Source organism: Ambystoma mexicanum, chromosome 13 (genome assembly GCF_040938575.1).
Source record: "Ambystoma mexicanum isolate Mex_15411 chromosome 13, UKY_AmexF1_1, whole genome shotgun sequence".
Lineage (NCBI taxonomy): Eukaryota > Metazoa > Chordata > Amphibia > Caudata > Ambystomatidae > Ambystoma > Ambystoma mexicanum.
In genome coordinates, this window is record NC_090938.1 from 407,083,069 (window position 1) to 407,101,759 (window position 18,691).

Genomic DNA, 18,691 nt, shown 5'->3' on the forward strand with positions numbered 1-18,691 from the left:
CCGGCAGCGGAGATGGGAGTGGGAGATGGCCCTGTTGCTTCGACCGCGGGTTCTTCCACGGCGCTGAACTCCTTGAGCTCGTTCACCTCCTTGCGGGCGCTGGTCTCCATCTCCGCCTGTGCTCCCACTCCATCTCCGGACCTCCGGCTGTGATGGGCCTCCCCCGCCAGCGACGTTGGAGGGGAGGGGGGGGAGTGAAGCTTCCGCAGGACGCTCGCTGGTGCCCATAATGCAGGTAATGCAGATGATGACGGCCTCGATTGGTTCTTGGCTCTAGGCGCCCGGGGCGCTTCCATGTTGGCGGCCACTGCATCCCCAAGGCTTTCTTGAAACGTGGCTTCGCTGGTTCCTTTGCTCAGCGATGGTTTCGTTTTCAAAGGCGCCTCGCTCTTCTCATGTTTATTTTGCGAGATGTCCTCAGAGGTAAAGGTCTGGATGGTTTTTCCAACGGACGGCGGAGGTCTCACTTCTGGCACCATCGCGCTCTTACTTCGCGTCTGCAGCGGACTGCTGCAACTGACTCTAACCTCGGCTCTCAGCTCTGCGGTGTGTTTGGTCAGTTATAGGCACTTCCTGACACAGTGAAGAGGATAGGCTGCAGACTGGCTCAAGCCTCGGCTCTCAGCTCCGCTCACCCTTGTCATTTCTCGTAGGTCTATTTATGTGTCTGACCAAACACATGGTTTGGTTTGAAAGTCACTCGTCTCCAAATTGTTGGTGATTACCCAGTCGAGTTGGTTACCATTTTCCATGGTAGGCTCTGTGTTTCTAACTCTAAAGCCGATGTTAAGGTTTTTCTCTAAGTGGATGGCGTCTTTATCCTTGGAGTTCCTGTACCATCTGTTAAAGTCCCCCAAGACCAGTGTTGCAGTGTTAGGGCCCATCAAGGAGTTTAATTGCTGTGTTAAATCTTCATTAAACTCCGAAATCAGGGATGGTGGTCTACATAAGAGGATGATGTTCAAGCAGTGGTTGTCTGTTGGGGTCTATTTGAGATGGAGTATTACGCAGCCATCACTTGAGGTGGTTGCTGGAAACATTTGAATGAGTCTGGTGATTATGGCAACTGCCCCCCCCCCAGTTCCCACCATGCAAGTCACCCTTTCTTTATGATGTATCACACCCTTTCTTTATGATGTATCACATAGCCCTCTGGAACTGCTGTGGCGCATGTTGGTCCTACAGGATCCTGCAACCATGTTTCTGTGATGCAGGCTATATCAATGTCTTCCTCTATAATAAATTGTGTACATCTTGTGCATGCTTGTTGAGAGAGCGTGTGTTGAGCAGGCAAATTTTCATTTGTCTTGTCTCGCCTTGAGGTTTTTCCTTGATTGGATTGGTGTATTTGTAGCAGTAGAAACTGAACTTATGTTCCTGACCCCTAAATCAACCTGTTTTGTGCCACTCAAGCATTAAAACACAAAGATTAATACAATGTCACTGCTGTAAACATTTTTGGAAGAAAAACGTGCATACTGCATGCAACCTAAGCCGGGACCTGCTTCCAGGTGCACAGCAAGGTGGCCAAACGATCAGCCACCATGCAAAGGCTCACCGTACTGGAGACTACACATATTGAGGCCCTGCCACCCACACACATGCACAAAAAGGTAACACTGACAGCCATATCTGGATAGCAGACAGTGCTCCATGGACATTCACTGCTATATGCAGTGGGGGTAATCATACTATACAGTATTTTGATGCCAACAGTGCTGCCCATATGTATAGAATGTTCTGACACCGCACTAGACTGTTCAATTTTACTGTTAACCAGTCTCAACTGAATACCACACTTGCAGAATTTGGAAACAGAGGAGCAGTCGATGACAGAATAAAAAGGAATAGAGAAACAGAGAGGGTGCGAGACCGAAAGAACTCGCAAAAAAAAAACGTACAAACAGCTAATATAGGAACAGAAACTATAACAAAGACATACCTGAAGTAGGAGGCGGGGGATGCTGAAGTTGGGCCCACACCCAAGCTTCCCAGCAGCCAGAAGCACTTGGGTTTTAATCTCACTCTGGTCTAGCAGCATCGTGTCTGGGGTAGAATCCACTGAGGGGATAGAAAAGACAATCATTGCTGTTCAACCATTTCTCACTTCAAAAACTGATTCGTAGATGACTAAGCACACTCAAAGATATTACTCATGCAAGAGGACCATAGAGTATTGCCTATACCAGTGGATAACTTCGGCCCTGGAACACCAGAGCATGCAGTGCAAAAACCCATCCCTTTCCACTGATCCAACTATAAACTTCTACAAACGTTCTACATGACAATTACTAAGAAGGATCAGTAAATAGATCCTAGACTATTAGTCCCAGTACACAAGAGTGAGTGAGCCCAGGGTTAGATTATTTAGGAATGTGTTTCTCGCCTTTGCTCGAGTCACCTGGGGAGTGTACATTTATTGCTACGGCAGATCAGATGTTCACTTATTCTGCAGCTCGGGTCCCTGCCTAACTTCAGAAAGGAGTGAGATGACCTAAAAAAAAGTCCATATCCATCACTTTACGGGTACTTACCAAAGGTCCTGTATGTTGCAGCATTAAAAAAGCAACAGGGATGGGGCGTGGCTTGGAGCGCTGATGCCGCGGCTGCTCCTCTAAAAGCCTCTGTGCCTGGCCAGTCGGCAATGTAAGATAACTGAAGTTTGGCACCACATTTCAGCCTACCCTCTTCACCCCAGACGAGGGGAGCACCCGGAGACCTCGGGGGCCAAAGCAGAGGGTTCATAGTGCCTGGGGAACCCCTAATTTCAACCGGCGATTTCACGCACCGGCAGCCAAGGAGGACCAAGATGGCGGCTAGGGACACGCACGGACACGGTCCCCGGAAACAGAGAGGACCGAGGCCCTGCTGGAGACCCCGTTCGTGAAGGACTGGGGAGGAGCCCCCTGCCTAAATTGTGGCCTGCGGCGCCCTGGCGCTGTCCATCCTGGAGGCCCCCCCCCGCCCTGTCCATCCTGAGGCCCCCCCCCACGCTGCCTCCAGCTTGATCCCGCGGCTCCCTCCTGCAGCCGACGCCGGACCCGGAGCCGCACTCCTCAGCCCCTCCCCGTGGCATCGCTGAGGCCGGGGAGCCAGGCACTCGAGAGGGCTCACGTTGCGTTCTCCGCCTCCTCTTCCCCTCCCCCTGCCTACCTCACCGGGCCTCGGCGCAAACCTACAGAAGCGGACCAGACGCCCCCTCCCCCCCCCCCCCCCGAGCCGCAGAGGCACATAAGCGGGTGGCCGCCTTGGAGTGTGGCCTCTATCAGGGGACCAAGCCAATCTGGCACGTCCTCGGGACACCCCCAAGGCCTGGAGGCCCTCCTTACCCTCACCTGGGACGCCCTGGCCCACCCAGCAGCCCTGAACAGGCACTTCACCAGCAGAAGGAGCTTGGGCAGCGAGCCTCCCACCCCCACTTAGAATCCAACCTGCCTTCATCTTGTGCCGCACGCCACGAGCGGCATAGTGTCACCCTATTCCTGGGGCGCCCCTGCCCACCCAGCGGAGCTAGGAGGCCAGCTGATCACTCTGGAAGGGGCACGCGGAGATCCTCAGCGGAGCCTACGAGACCTGCACCGGCGGTGGGGGGGGGGGCGGGACAGGCAACCGACAAAGCCAAAAAAACTGATACCCCCTCAAAATAGCCCTACAAAGGACTGCGGACAATAAAGAATCTCTACCGACCAAGGAAGGCCTCCAGGCCTTCATGGCAGACATTAAAACCGAGTTCAGATCCTGCATGACGGAACTCACACGAAACTTGAACATACTAACCAAAGGGTTACAGAAATGGAACAGCGCATAGGGGAAATTGAAGATCGCTCTCAGGACCAATCAACATCGATGGAGCAAATCCATCACTCAATCCAGTCCCTGCAAAATAGGTGCGAGTTTCTTGAGTTTAAGCAGGAGAACCTAGAAAACAGGGCCTGTCGTAATAATTTCTGAATCCGGGGTGTCCCAGCCTCGATCCCGGATCTCCCCGAATATGTGGGGAACTTTTTTCAAGCCCTCCTCCCCCACCTAGACAAACCAATGCTCCTACTAGACAGCACCCACAGGATGCGCCCTCGATGGGGGTTGGGGGTGTGACAACAGACTCACCCCCCCCCCTGATGTGATAACCAGGGTGCACTTCTTTACAACCAAGGATGCCATCTCAGAGATAAGCCACACATGAGACGAACTGTCGTTCCAGGTGTCCCCTCTTCAGATTTATCAGGACCTCTCACTACTCACCCTAAAGAAAAGAAAAGCCCTCCGCCCACTCTCCCTTTTCCTCCAAAACCACCAGATCTGATACAGATGGCTCTTCCCTACAGCCCTTCAGTTCACCTATAACGGATCCCTCCATAGAATTTCCCATCTGGAAGACGCTGAGAAAAATACTACACTCAGGTGCCCCGGAGGGTGCCCCAACGCGCTCAGAATCTGACAACAATGGTGAACCCCCAGCCTTCCCAGCAAAAGCCAAGGGGACCTCCTGGTCCCGAGTCCCGAGATACGGAAAAAGAAAATGACCACCGGCATGCCCCCCACATGCCTACGACGAACCTTCACTCTCCCCAGATCCTCCGGAACCCCCGAATTGCCCTCCCGAAAGCACCAACTCCTCAGCTTCTAAAAATGAGCCTGTCGACGGGCACCCCACGGTCCATGCCCATTTTCAAGGGACAGACCACCAATGAGTCCTTGGAATGACTTTCATCCAGTTGCCATGCTCCGCCACGTTGGCGGAGTGCATGGCTTTGGCCATATTGGCCGAGGGGGGTATGTTCCTGAAACCCCGGGCCCACCCCCCAGGTTGCACAAGTTGGGGTCCTTCCGTTGGAGGCTCTGTTTAAAAATTCAGAGACCGAGTGACCAGAGCTGCTACTCCCCTATAATGGCGGCTAATTCCCCTCCCTCCGCCACAGTAGACCCCACGGGCTCTCGAACGCTTCGATTTGTCTCCCTTATCGTCAAGGGCCTGAACTCCCCGGCTAAACGCAAGTCGATCATCCAGCGACTTCATGACGAAGACACGGGCGTAGCCTTGCTACAGGAGACCCATCTGCTTCCGGGGGACTTTGGCTGCCTTAGATCCAAAGAGTTCCCAATGCAGTTCCTGGCCTCGGATGGGACCAAAAAAGGAGGGACGACGATCATCTTCAGAAGGGGCCTGGACCCGCAGATCCTAGACTCCAAAGTAGATCCAGAGGGTCGCTACGTGGCAATCAAGTGCCTCCTACTGGGCCAACTCTACACGCTGGTCTCCGCCTACACTCCTAATGTGGGCCAGACGGCCTTCTATGACTCGCTGGGCACGACCCTCTCAGTCTTCTCAGAAGGGTTGAAGGTGATTGGAGGCGACTTCAATGGAGTCCCGGACCCCATGAAAGACAAGTCACACCCTTCCTCCTAAACAGATCTTAACACGGCCCTGGGAATTCTGCGCCTCTTCAGGACCCTGGAGATGGTGGACGCCTGGAGGGTGCTCCATCCTACAGAAAGGGACTTTTCATTTTACACATACGTCCAGAGAACTTTCTCTAGAATGGACCTTCTCCTAACCTCCCTGCAAACCTTGGCTTACACCAATGAAATCTCAATTGGAACACAGACTCTATCGGATCACGCACCAGTAACCCTGGAAGTCCGAGCCCACCAGGGTACACCCCCTCCGCCGCACTGCTGGGCCCTATTTGACCCAATCCTAAACGACATGCCCCTAAGAGATGCAATTGCCTCTACGATATAGTAACTTCTTTAAGGAAAACCGCAATGAAGACACCTCTCCGGCAAACACATGGGATGCCAGGAAAGCGGTAATTCGGGGGGAACTCATCGCCCAAGGAGCTGCATATCACAAAGCTGGAAGCCAAACCCACTTCTCCCTGGAAAAGGAGCTCCAAGAAGAGGAAAAAACGCACAAGCTGAAGGGATGGTCCCTGAACACACACGGGCAATCCGCACTGCCCGGAACAAAATCGAGGCACACTACACCGAACACACAGCCCACCTCCTGGTTAAAGTGAAGCAATTTTACTACGCCACAAATAAAGCGAATAAACTGTTGGTGAGCAAACTAGCTAAGGCGAGACCAATACCATCACCGGGCTACGGGACGCCCAAAGTCGGTTCCACTACGTGGAGCGAGAGAAACAACAGTTGGCGGCGGACCACCAGGGCCAGGTGCTGTCCCCCACGGCCAGGGACCGGAGCAAACAGAGGGAATACCTACAAAAGGCGACGCTACCCCACTTGGAGGAGACAGCCCGAACAAATCTTGACGCACCTATTACAAACGAGGAAGTTGAGGAAGTTATTAAAACCCTCAGAACACAGGCCCCAGGGCCTGACGGGTTATCTGCCAAATTTTACAAAATCTTCCGACTGCAACTGGTGACCACTCTGGTCACCCTCTTTAACTCCATCATGGACTCAGGCATGGTCAATCCCTCAATGGCAGAATCTATCACAATCTTGGTGCCTAAACCGGGAAAAGACCCGAAAGACCCTGCCTCAGAGACCCATCGCCTTGATGAACATTGACGCTAACATTTATTTGAAAGTCCTGGCCAACTGCCTTTCAGCCATCTTACCTGAGATAATCCACCCAGACCAAGCAGACTTCATCGTCAATAGATCAACGGGAGATAATGTCCGCAGAGCCCTGAACTTAATTGACCTCACAACCCGGAAATCACAGAAACTAGTCTTGGTGGCCCTAGACGCCGTCTAAGCGTTCGACAGGGTGGACTGGACCTATATGAGCCAAACCCTGGAAGCCTTCCACATCGGACTCATGTTCCAGAGGATGGTCCTAGCGAATTATCAAGCTCCGAAGACCCTCTTTCGAATCAATGGAGCCCTTTCTACCCCAATACCGCTCGGCTGTGGGACCAGGCAGGGATGCCCGCTCTCCCCTTTACTCTTCGCCATGGTGATGGAACCACTCGCCCAGAGGATCAGAGCCAACCGCAACATCAAAGACCTGCAAATCGGACTCACCCAACATAAAATAGCCCTTTATGCAGACGACGTCCTGCTCACGCTTATGGAACCCGCTTGCTCCCTGCGCAACGCCATGACAGAAATAGATAATTATGGAAAAGTCACAGGCTTCTCGGTTAACTAACACAAGTCAGTAGCCCTGGGGTCTGGCCTATCATCAGGCGATCGGGAGGCCCTCGCCTCACTATGCCCCGTTCAATGGAGCAAAGACGCCATCCCCTACCTGGGAGTTCAGATCCCGGCGGACCCTAAAGCGGTTTACCAAGCAAACTTCCCCCCACTCTTCCGCAAACTAGAAAAAGACCTGAAGAGGTGGGCAACACAGGAAATCTCCCTGATGGGACACATCACAGCGAGCAAGATGAATCTTCTGCCTAGTTTTCTGTATGCTTGCTCCGCTCTCCTCGTAACACTTCCCCGACCGCCCTTCAGGGACTCCAGAGGAAATTGCTCCAATTCATCTGGAGGGGGAAAAAGGCCTGAATCCCCTGAGAACAATGCTGGGAAATGCTTGCCTGGGTGGACTAGGAGTACCCGACCTTCAGAAGTATCAAATAGCGGCCCAGATATCCCACGTTCACACCTGGCTAATGTCCTCGGGGCGCCCCCGATGGGTGGAGATAGAACAATCCCGGCTCCCTCTTCCTCGGGTTTCTCCCGCACACCCCACCCCATCTCCAACAAAGCACAGACATACTCTTACCCTCCACCAAACACACGTTAAAAGCATGAGACTGGGCGCGGCGGCGGCAGCAAAAGATCCCGAAGGGCCTTAGCCCCTTCTCCCCGGTCTTAATGAACCCCTCTTTTACCCCCGGAACCAATCCCGACAACTTCAAGATTTGAATAAGCGGAGGCTTAGAATCACTGGGCCAACTGTTCGATGTAGAGTCCTTTCGGCTGAAAGAAAAAGACAGGTTCACCTATATGGTGACTTCGACACTGGTGCTCTCACCCTCAAACCCGGCAAGCAGCAACGCGCATGCCAACACCTCTCGAATTAACACTGCAAGACCTCCCGACCCGGGGAAGAATCTCGGCTTTATATAAACGCTTCGCAGGAGACTTTCTCAGCTCCAGAACCCGAGCAATGGCCCAATGGGAGGCAGATCTGGGGCACCCGCTAACTGATCAGAACTGGGTGGATATTTGGACACGAACACACTCAGCGTCCCCCTGCATCACAAACCAAGAATGCGGATACAAACTCCTACTGAGGTGGTACTGCCCCCCCCCCCCCCACAGTTCCACCACATAAATCAGGCCTTGAGCCCTGCCTGCTGGAGATAATGTGGACAGCCAGGTACCTTTTACCATATGTGCGGACGTGCCCGAAGGTGCAACTTTTCCGGTCCCAATGCGTGACCACATTCGCAGACATCCCCCAGAAGACAATCCCACTTGAACCCAAAACCATCCAGAATTCTGGAAGGAGCAGCGACAGGTCGAGGGGAAGAAGAAGCATAGGAGGGGAGGGTGGAGTCTGGCGGGAAATGTTGGGGTCTGATTGCCATGTGCTGATTGTATTTGTAATGTTTTCACTCTGCTCTGTTGCAAAAATAAACAGTTTAAAAAAAAAAAAAAAACACACAGGGAAATGAGCTTCCCCAAGTATCCTCTTTGGCCACTTGAAGATGGGGACTGGCCAAAGGGTAGAGCTGGCTCACCAGCATGGAGAAGCCTTACAGCATGTGAATCTATGCAGCATGCCCATATAAATTTGTGTAAAAAACTACAGACCGTTTTTTCAATGGAATTTTTACAGAAAATATTCCATCTTCCATCGAAAAAACTCAAAAAAAAAAAAAAATATATATATATATATATATATATATATATATATATATATATATATATATAGGGATTGTTTCGGTAAAAAAATCCATCGAAAAGACATGGAAGCCAGCCCAATGGTAAATTTCTAGGAGTTAAAGAAAGTTAAGACTAATTAAGGGGCAAAACAATACATGGAACTGTGGCTTAACAAATGGACGTGAAATTCCCTCTGTTCTGGGAATTTTAGGGTTTTCTGGGAAGAGTAGCATTCACTTTAGGCAGAAATTGAAGAAAAAGAAACACGAACGGGTGGTTTTAGAGCACTAATTCTCCAAATACCAAATGAGAGCGAAATAAATGAGAAAGACTGGATCAGCTCATTCATGGGGCATGACCACCATTTCACAAGGAGCCCTTACACATTGCAACTCCATGAATCTGCAAAAGATGAAAGGGCATTTTTCACCCCAAAAGGACTGTTCAAACAATCCTTCAATTATTTCTTCAGAACACACGCGCAACACCTTAAAAATAAACAACAACAAAAGGAGCTGCTTCAAATGCACACAAGAACGAACTGCATGCTTACAACACATTACAGAATATAGTTCATGCTGTAAGACCCGCCCTATCTGGTTCAGTTGGACACATAACGGAGACCCCACTGAATAAAAGTTATAAAGTTAAACAAAGCAAGCCTATAATAGAACAGAAGTAAAATATCTCATCAGTTTTATTTGCAGGATTTGATCAAACTTACAGTGAAAAACGGGTAAGCGATCTAGAAATTATCCCAGATTAACTTTAGGAAACAATGTTAGGCTTTTAGTTGTTGCTGGCAATTCACTCAGCTAATTATGGACTTCAATACGGGGGGGGGGGCTGGGAAACTCTCTACAAGCACGAACACAGCCCATTGACTTGTTCTTGGGTGGATAGCCCTTGATGGAGTCTCAACCAGTTCCCAGAACCCTCCCACCCCCTCTGTTTTGCATACCAAGTAACTTTGGGTCTCACTCTAAGTTACCAGGGGACTCCAGACGTGGACCCCTTGTTCACTGCTCTTAGAGAGACACAGCTTCACCTCACTGATGATGCCCAACAAGGTTGAAACACATGTATGGGGCTGCTGTGGTACTCTTGTTCAGAGGAGAATTGCCTAGCATTTCGGTGCTGGACTTCCCCTGGGCAGGACAAAGACTGATATGTGGGGATATTTCTTCTCTGTGAAAAGAACAGTGAGCTAAAGACTTGGTTGAGACTCTCCCAGGGGCCATCAACCCAAGAAAAAGTCAATGAGCTGTGTTTGTGCTGGTAGAGAGTTTCCCAGACCCCCCCGTTTTAATTATGGACATCCATGTCCAGATTGAACCATTGGCCATTAAAGTATTGTTGTCATCAAGCCAACTAATGCAGAGGATGCATCTACGGTCTTTCTCGCTACCGATTTCAGGTTCTCTGCAGCCCAAATGTACCAGGGTGCTGAGGGATTGTTCTGGAAAGCTTCCAACCACTTCCAGTTGGTTTACCCATACCTTACCTAGTTGTGAAAGCAAGAATTCAAGTAAGTACAACCCCAGACTCACTTGCTAGGTAGAAGCATCCCAATACCCAAAACACTTTGCTACTTCCATCTCATCCCTCTCAGCTTCTCTCATGCCACAGACTTACCTGGCGGGGTGTAGCGGTCTCCAAGCCGGCCCTCCCATGCACTATCATCATCATCCGAGTCTGAGAGAGCCTGAACTAGCTGCAGGCTGGCAGCTCCTCCACCCTGCACCAGTCTTACTTCACCTCTGAGGAAAAACAAACAGGATAAAAGGGACGTGGAATGGAGGGAGAGAAAACCGGGAAGAGGAAAAGAGATAGCGGTCAAGGGAGAAAGGATCAGAGGGGAGAGACAACAGATGGGTTAGTTATGCCTGTGACTTACATGCTACAGAATGTACTGACAGGATAGCATATGACAATGTTCCTACCCTCCGTTCAAGAAAATACCTGTGAGGCGGGGTCAACTAAGACTGTTGAAGGAAAGGATAGATGTAAGGGAGGAGACAGACATGAACAAGCTGATACACAAGGGGCAAAATAGTGGGGCAGGGGTGGCGATGAATGGGGACCTACCTAGCCCTGAACTTTAACCTCAGAGACAATTGGCAGATCTGACACATAAGCAAGCTTATTAACATGGATGAAGCCATCATAACTAGCTCTGACCTCAAAGGCAGGCTGCAGATTCCATCAAACATCTGAAGAGTAGTTGGGAGACAGGGGAGCAGCCTCATCCCGACTAGTGCTGTTAGAAACAACCTAAAGAGTCTGACATGCAGAGGAAAGAAGGACAGGATAGAAGAGAATTGTAAGAAAGGGTGTTGCGGGGGAGAGGGGGGCAGTGCAACTATTCCCAACTCTGATCGGAGAAAGAATCGAGCAGTAGAGGAGCAATCTCATCGTGGGCGTAGCTCCCAAGGAGAGTATGAAGAGTTTGACAGATCGCAGAAAAGAGTCAGCCTCACTGGGACCACCAAACTGAGACAGCGTATGGCCCGAACCGCGAAGAGCAGGAATGGGAGGGAAGGAGCCTAACGCTGGACTCAAACTACAGAGATAGATGGACACAGAAGATGGGGTTCCATGCTTGCTAATTGACAAAATCATGATACAAGACTGTCCCTCAAACCTATAAACTAATAACCATAACAAAGGTCACCTCTTGTACCACAAAAGCAGTTCATACTATGCATGGAGCAGTACAACTCGGCAGTCTAGTGAAAACAGTACAACCCGGAGTAGGGCAGTTGCATCAGTACTAAGCAGTGCAAGGTTGTTATGATAGTATAATACGAAGCTATATTTCCCATGGTATGAATCAGAACCATGACGCTCTGTTAGTCTGAACCAAGTCAGTACAAGAACAGTATGAACTAGGGCCATGCATTTAGGACAGTGCTATACAGAGTAGAGCAAATGAGACTGAATGCCCTTGGGTCGTGTGTGACAAGACTAGAAAATGCATATATTTCCACTCATTGAACTTTATAGCAACCAGTCCTAGAGATAAGGGGTGTATCAGCCACTTTTACTACCTAATAGCCAAATACTCCCAAAAAATATAGGAAAACGATATGTAGGACCTTGTGCCCAGTTTTCATCCACACAGCTACATGGATATGGGTGGACCACGGGAATCGACTATCATTGCTGCCTGAGGTAAACCTGTAACTTGTAAACATTCCCATTTTCCAGTTAAAACACGTTTACTCACGTATACAATATTGCCATTGGGAATGGGATTTACTTTGTACACCCAAAACAAAACAAAACAAAAAAAATGTACTCCCACCTTTACGACTTCAAAATCTTATGTGGAGCACTGAGAACAACCATAGCGATCCGGTCCTTTTCAAAGCATACTTGTACCCATTATTTACTAACTAATGATTGTGAGTGAGAAGATGCTGTTGTTACTGATCAGAATTACAATCTGAGGCATGCAACAACTAAAAGCCTATGGTGTGTCCATTTATTTTACAGTAAAATTCGGAGCGATCTGATAAGTCATTTATAATGCGCCTGCACACAAGTGATTCTGGGCGTGACAAGACAAGGAAGAGAGGACAGAGGGAGGACAAAACAACGATCTTACTAGGACTTGTGTCATTCAGGTTGTGCAAGTGCGGGAGGGAGGGAAAGTGCTGCTGTTAAGTGGCTCATAAATGCAGAGAAAGGTGGGGGGGGCTGTAGGGTTGCACATACAGGTCTGTAAGTGCAGGGACGTCCAGAGACAGTGCAAGGGCAACTGGACATGCAGGAGCCTGGACCCAAAGTTCAGTGGGTGGCAAGGTGACCAGTGTGCAGAGCAGTCAGGGACATCAGTAAGGGAGAGGGAGAGGAAAAAGAGAAAAGGAAGGTCTTCAGTTGGTTCCGGAACCAAAGGTGGTCCTGCTCAGGTTTGAGAGTGGCAGGGAGGCTGTTCCGGAGGGAGACCCCAGACGAGGAAGGACCCCCCCCCCGCCTACTCTCTGCCTGTTGAAGCGTCTGACCCTCAGAGTTGGAGATGGATGAGCAGAGGGCTCGAGCAGGAAGAGAAAGTTGGAGGTAGTGTGGTCCCCGGCTCCAGAAAGCCTTGTGGACGATGCAGAAGGTCTTGAACTTGATCCCTGCAGTCACACAGAGGCTGTGGAGAGATTTCAGAACTGGACAGATACATTCCCTGGGCTTGAGGCCAAGGACAAGTCTTGCAGTCATGTTCTGGATAAGTTGTAAAGGGGCAAAGAGTAGAGGCAGGAAGAAAGAGGTTGATATAGTAGTCCAGCCTAGAGAGGACCAGAGCTCTGGAGACAGTGAACTTCTGGGGGAAAGTGAGAAAAGAAAAAATACCTCTGATGAGGTGCAGCCTATAGTGTGACTTCTTAGAGACGTCAGAAGTGTGAGGAGAGAAGGAGCGGGTGGAGTCGAAGATGACCCCAAAGTTCTTAGCCTCATAGGAAAGAGCAGGTAGAGGACTCGGGGTGGGCAACCAGAGTGAGAGCGGAAAGGAGGGTGCAGGTGTCCCAATGTGGAGAATCTCAGTCTTACTGGCATTAAGGCAGAGATCGTTGGAAGCACACCATTCCTGAATTGCGGACAGGCAGTCTGGTATGAGAGAAGTAGCAGATGTGGCTGAGGGAAGCCTAAAGGAGAGCTGGGTGTCATCTGCATAACACCGAAAATTAGAGCAGAAGGTTGAGATGCGGTGCGCAAGAGGTGCCAGATAATGGTTGAAAAGCCAGGGAGAGGTTAGACCCCCGAGGAACAGCACAAGTAGAAAGAGACAAAAGATAGGAAAGTCCCAAGTCACACCTGGGAAGGTTGATCAGTAAAAAAGGAGGTCAACCAGGCCAGGCCCTGACTAGAGATACCCAGATTGTCACAGAGGCGACTGAGCAGGATGGTGTGGTTAACCGTGTCAAAAAAGAGGATAGATGAAGGAGAATGAGGACAGAAGGAAAGTTACAGTCAATATTAGAGAGCAAGTCGTCACGGGTGTTCAGGAGAGCAGTTTCTGTGCTTCTGGCTGCTCTGAAGCCAGACAGATGGTCGTGGAGACAACCAACAGATTAAGTATGTAGATTAAGCTGGGGGATGGCCAGTTTTTTTCCAGGAGTTTGCCCAGGAAAGGAGTGATGGAGATCGGGGGATATTTTGCTGGAGAGGAAGGATCGGCAGAGGGCTTCTTAAGAAGGGGGTGCACAAGGGAGTGCTTAAGAGGGGAAGGGATGGTTTCAGTGGCAACACAGTGATTGCAGGAATTGGCCAAGGCTGGAGAAAGGGTGTCGATGTGGTCCTTGATGGTCCTGCAAGAGCAGGGGAGCACTTTGACAAGACTTTCATAGATCTGACTTGTCTAGAAACCTCGTCAGAAGTAAACAGGGGAAAGGAAGAGAAAGGGGTAGAAGAAAGGGCCAAAGAGGGACGTGGGGAGGGAGAGGGAGAGGGAGAGGAAGTAGAGGAAGAGAGAGTGGACAGGATGTCCTGAGTTTTAGTGGTGAAATGAGAAGCCAGAGCCGTGCAAAGGGCCTGGAAGTGAACAGGAGAGGTAGAAACTGTAACAGGATTGGCCAGCCAAGATGCGGGCTTGGGTGTAGGCTCTCTTCTACGGGAGGACAAACAGTCTGTAGTGCCTTTGGAGCAAGCAGCAGGACTGTTTGTGAGAGGGTGCACTTGATGCCCTCCACTTGCGTGTAAGGGTGGCGAGGTCGGAGTCGTACCAAGAGTTGCACTTGGATGCATGCTTCAAACCGATCCTCTTGACAGGGGCAAGGACATTAATGGTGTTGGCGATAGAGAGATTAAGGTTGGAAAGGGCTGTGTCAGAGTTAAGTCAGTCAAAGGTGTAGGAGGAGGAGAGAAAGTAGTGGCAAAAGTCTCCACTGACACACGCTTCATGGGCCGGATGACTGAGAAGGTGGGTGGCAGTGCTGGGGTCGGCTTAACCTGGGGGATAGAGAGAAAGGTGGAAGGAAAAAAGAAAGTGGTCACTCCAAGAGAGGAGTGGTGAGGGTTGGAGAGGGGGTGGTCAGTGGAGATCAGACAATCCAGGGTGTGTCCCTGCAGAGTGAGTCGGGCCAGAGGGGAGAATAGAGGGAGGGATGGAAAGAGAGAGGCAGGGAGGGATGGAAAGAGAGAGGGAGAGAGAGGGAGAGAGAGGGAGAGAGAGGGAGAGAGAGAGAAAGAGGGAAAGAGAGAGGCAGGGAGGGATGGAAAGAGAGAGGGAGAGAAAGAGAGAGAAAGAGAGAGAAAGAGAGAGAAAGAGAGAGAAAGAGAGAGAAAGAGAGAGAAAGAGAGAGAAAGAGAGAAAGAGAGAGAAAGAGAGAGAAAGAGAGAGAAAGAGAGAGAAAGAGGGAAAGAGGGAAAGAGGGAAAGAGGGAAAGAGGGAAAGAGGGAAAGAGGGAAAGAGGGAAAGAGAGCAGGAGAGAGAGAAGGACAGAGGGAGAGAGGGAAAGAGGGCGAGAAGGAGAGAGGGCGAGGGGGAGAGAGCTCCTTCTGAACACACAACCTCTACAACCCCAACTTATGTATGGATGTCAAATAGAATCCCATTTCCTTATCCAATCTCTTTTTTAAAAAAGCTTCATTCCCTGAGGTTTCCAGCTCTACCCATTAGTCATAAGATATTGCTGTCCATTTTAAGAGTATGGTTCCTTCGTCTAAACGGACATTCACTCAAATGATGCAACCTTGCTCTAGAACATTTGAAAAACATGCCTACTGGAGGCACAGTAGGCATTTCCTGTCCACACCCGACATGTGCATATTAGAAAAAAGGAAAGGTGAATGGATCCAGCTCCAGCTTGGGTACTTCCATATTCCCCTTAGTATTCCAATAGTTGAGAAGAGAAGAAGTATTTTCAGGTGTGCGTGGGCCCAAGAAAGAACATGGCAACTGGAGCGTCTCATATACACCCCTTAAAAATAGTGGCATAGTTGAACTGTCCTTCGTGTTCCCAGTGAACTACAGAACATCTCTTCAATCTTACCTAGCTCATACGAACTGTACAGATACAGAAAAGAATCTGATCGATCTGAAATATATGGGATACATTACTCCCCATAATCGTATTTCTGATGCTTGTATCTGCTTAGATTCACATGCTGTGCATAGGACAACATCTAGTGGAAGCTGCAGAGTATTACAGTTGTTGTTTTCGAAACTCGAAAAGGGACGTCGGCAGGGCGTGCCAGTAATACTATCCCTAGTGCGACCTCCACTGTACCCATGATCCCTCACGCGTCGAGGTCCCTCAGATTGTTATTTTCTGACATGAGGTACCGTGAAGTGTAGCGCGATTATAGTTGTATCCAAGCAGATACGTATCACACAAGCTCAAGCATCGATGCGCCTTCTCTCCGAGTGGGAGGAAGGGTGGGTCACATGTGAATCTAAGCAGATACAAGCATCAGAAATACGATTACGGTGAGTAATGAATCCCTTCTGAGGCTTGTGGAATCTGCTTAGATCACATGCTGTGCATAGATTCGCAAGCAGTGTTAGAAGAAGATGGTGGGATGTGAGAAGGTTCATGAGCTAACAAATGTCTTAGAACCGCTTGTCCCACTTGTTTATCGGTCTTGGAATGAGTGTCAATGCAGTAGTGCTGAGTGAAAGTAAGTATTGAGCTTCATGTAGCTGCTTTGCAAATACTGTCTAAAGGGACATTTGCAATGAAAGCCAGGGTGGCTCCTGTGCCTCTTGTGGAGTGAGCCCTGGGCGTAAAAGGCAGTGTCTTATTTGATAGGGAATAGCACAGTTGGATACATCTGACTATCCACCTAGAGATGGTATTTACCTTCTCTGCCTGGCGCTATGCAGACAAATCAAGAAGCAAACAATCAAAACAAAGAAAAACGAAACAAAAAAGCCCATAAAAAAAAGGCACACACCTGACAGCGCAAGCTCCAATCTTTACAGCCTCATGTACATTTGCGCATATTGTTATGATGCCTACCCCCGGAGCACCAGGCCAGGCCCAGCACCCCCGGGAGCAGGCATCATGCCCCGGGTAAAAGCCCAGCGGCCCCTTATAGGGGCTCTTTGGACTCTGTCCTGGCGCCGTTGGCGCCAGGCTCATGTCGGACATCAGTCCTGGCGCCATAGGCGCCAGGCTCATAAAGGAAGGTGTTTTGTGCACTTACCTGATGCAGACCATGCTGCAAGATTCAGGCCTCCCTGAGACCTGAAAGGGACTATTTTGCCACTCGGGCATGGCCAGGGAAGGATACTTACCTGGAACTACTTTGGGTGCTATTTAAGCCACGCCCAGACAGTAGCTCACGCTTCGCGTTGTTCTGCATCCAAGCAGCTGAACGCTCACCGTGTCTGCTCCTGCATCTGGTCTCCAGCCACGCCCGCCTCGATCCTGGAACACCTGTAAGGAAAGAAGAGAAAAGAAAGGTGAAAACCAAGAATTTTATCAAACTTCTTACCTGCATCCGGAACCTTCACGCCAGCGTTCCTGTTCCTGAGAAAAGACTTTCATTTAAAAGCATCCCGTTGCTCGCTGCAGCGCCGCGCTTCACTCACCTGTCCTCGGGAGTTCTTCTGGCTCCACCGCGACTGTCTGCACCGGTCGCCACATCTCTGCGCCTAGGGGAGAGAAGAAGAGACAAAAAGGTGAGCAGAAGGAACAAATGAGGAAAGCCTAATTTTCCCCCATAACACTTACCGGTCTTCTATAGGTGGACCATTCCTCATTTCGGGTCGGCGCCGCTTCGTTGGCAGGTATCGCACCCCGGCCCCTATGGGGAAAGGACAAAAGACATTACTGGAGGAATATAAAGACATTAAGAGGGATCGCCTCCATCGCTAACTCACCTGAGTTTACCATCGGCAATTCAATCCCTCAACGCATCGCCTTCATTCGGACCTGAAATAAAGGACAGATCACAGGTTAGGAATGTAACAGAAAAGGAGGCTCAACACTTGAACTTTTGTAATCTTCATACTTACGACGTTCCGCTCGGAAAAGTCAAGTGGATTTTGCCAGCGCCATTCTGAAAACTAGTGAAGTAACTGGACTAACACGCGACCCTGCACCAGAAGCAGGTTGGAGAGTTCATCCTTTCAAACCATAAGGTGAGCTTCAACCGGGGATTTCGGAGGAAGTTAGAGAAGAACGAATGGGGGAAGGGGGGAGCAAGCACACTATTTTGCAGACTGTTAATCCCCTTTCTCATCTGCAGAAGGATATTCCTACGGGCCAGACAAGCAAGATTTGAGGGTCCTGTTCAGTCGGTGTTCCGAGTTCTGCGCATCACGCTCGAAGAGGCCAAAGCAACCCAGACTAGACCAGCGCCTCCGTGGGAGTCAGGTGAGCGTTACACATATTTACCACTGCCATCAACTAACCCACCCCCCCTTAACTCGAGCCTACTCCAGTTCCCTTTCACTTTTCATTGCTCAGGGGGCACTCCCTCAGTGCTCCCTTGGATGTCGTGTTCGCTTGGACTGGCCTGGGTGGACCCAGATAATGTGGCCACAAGTTGTCTCCAGGCTATCAGTGCTCCCACTTCATCATCTTCTCCCCTGTTGGACGCTTCATACCATACCACAGTTTCCGCTTCAGCCCATTTTAAGAGATCATGCCACCACACCTCTATCATGGGTCTATGGCATGCCTTCCAACCCATAGCTATTCTGCGTTTGGCCAGAATGTAGGCCAAATCCTTAAGTTTGCTCACATGTTTCAGGTTACGTGGTCTAGAGAATCCTCCTACCATGCATGCCCACACGGATCCCACATCTAGCTTAACGGGATGGTCTAGTAAAAAATTTTATTTAAAAAATAGATAGGCAACATAAAAAAAAAATACTAGCATTCTCCGTTTTAAAACTTCCTATGTAAAATTTTGAGCTATTCAAGCTCAAAATTCGCAA

The 18,691-nt window shown here is 49.9% G+C and overlaps 1 protein-coding gene across 2 annotated transcripts in view; it reads right to left on the bottom strand.

Annotated features, from left to right (window-relative positions):
- The window catches only part of DCAF11 (DDB1 and CUL4 associated factor 11), a 631,260-nt gene that overhangs the window by 547,099 nt on the left and 65,470 nt on the right, over positions 1 to 18,691 (bottom strand). For both annotated transcript variants that reach the window (XM_069634008.1, XM_069634009.1), the window contains exons 2-3: positions 10,447 to 10,571; positions 1,943 to 2,061 (exon numbers count right to left, since the gene is read on the bottom strand). In XM_069634008.1, the coding sequence (XP_069490109.1) occupies positions 1,943 to 2,061; positions 10,447 to 10,571 (244 nt within the window). The remainder of the gene's footprint in view (positions 1 to 1,942; positions 2,062 to 10,446; positions 10,572 to 18,691) is intronic.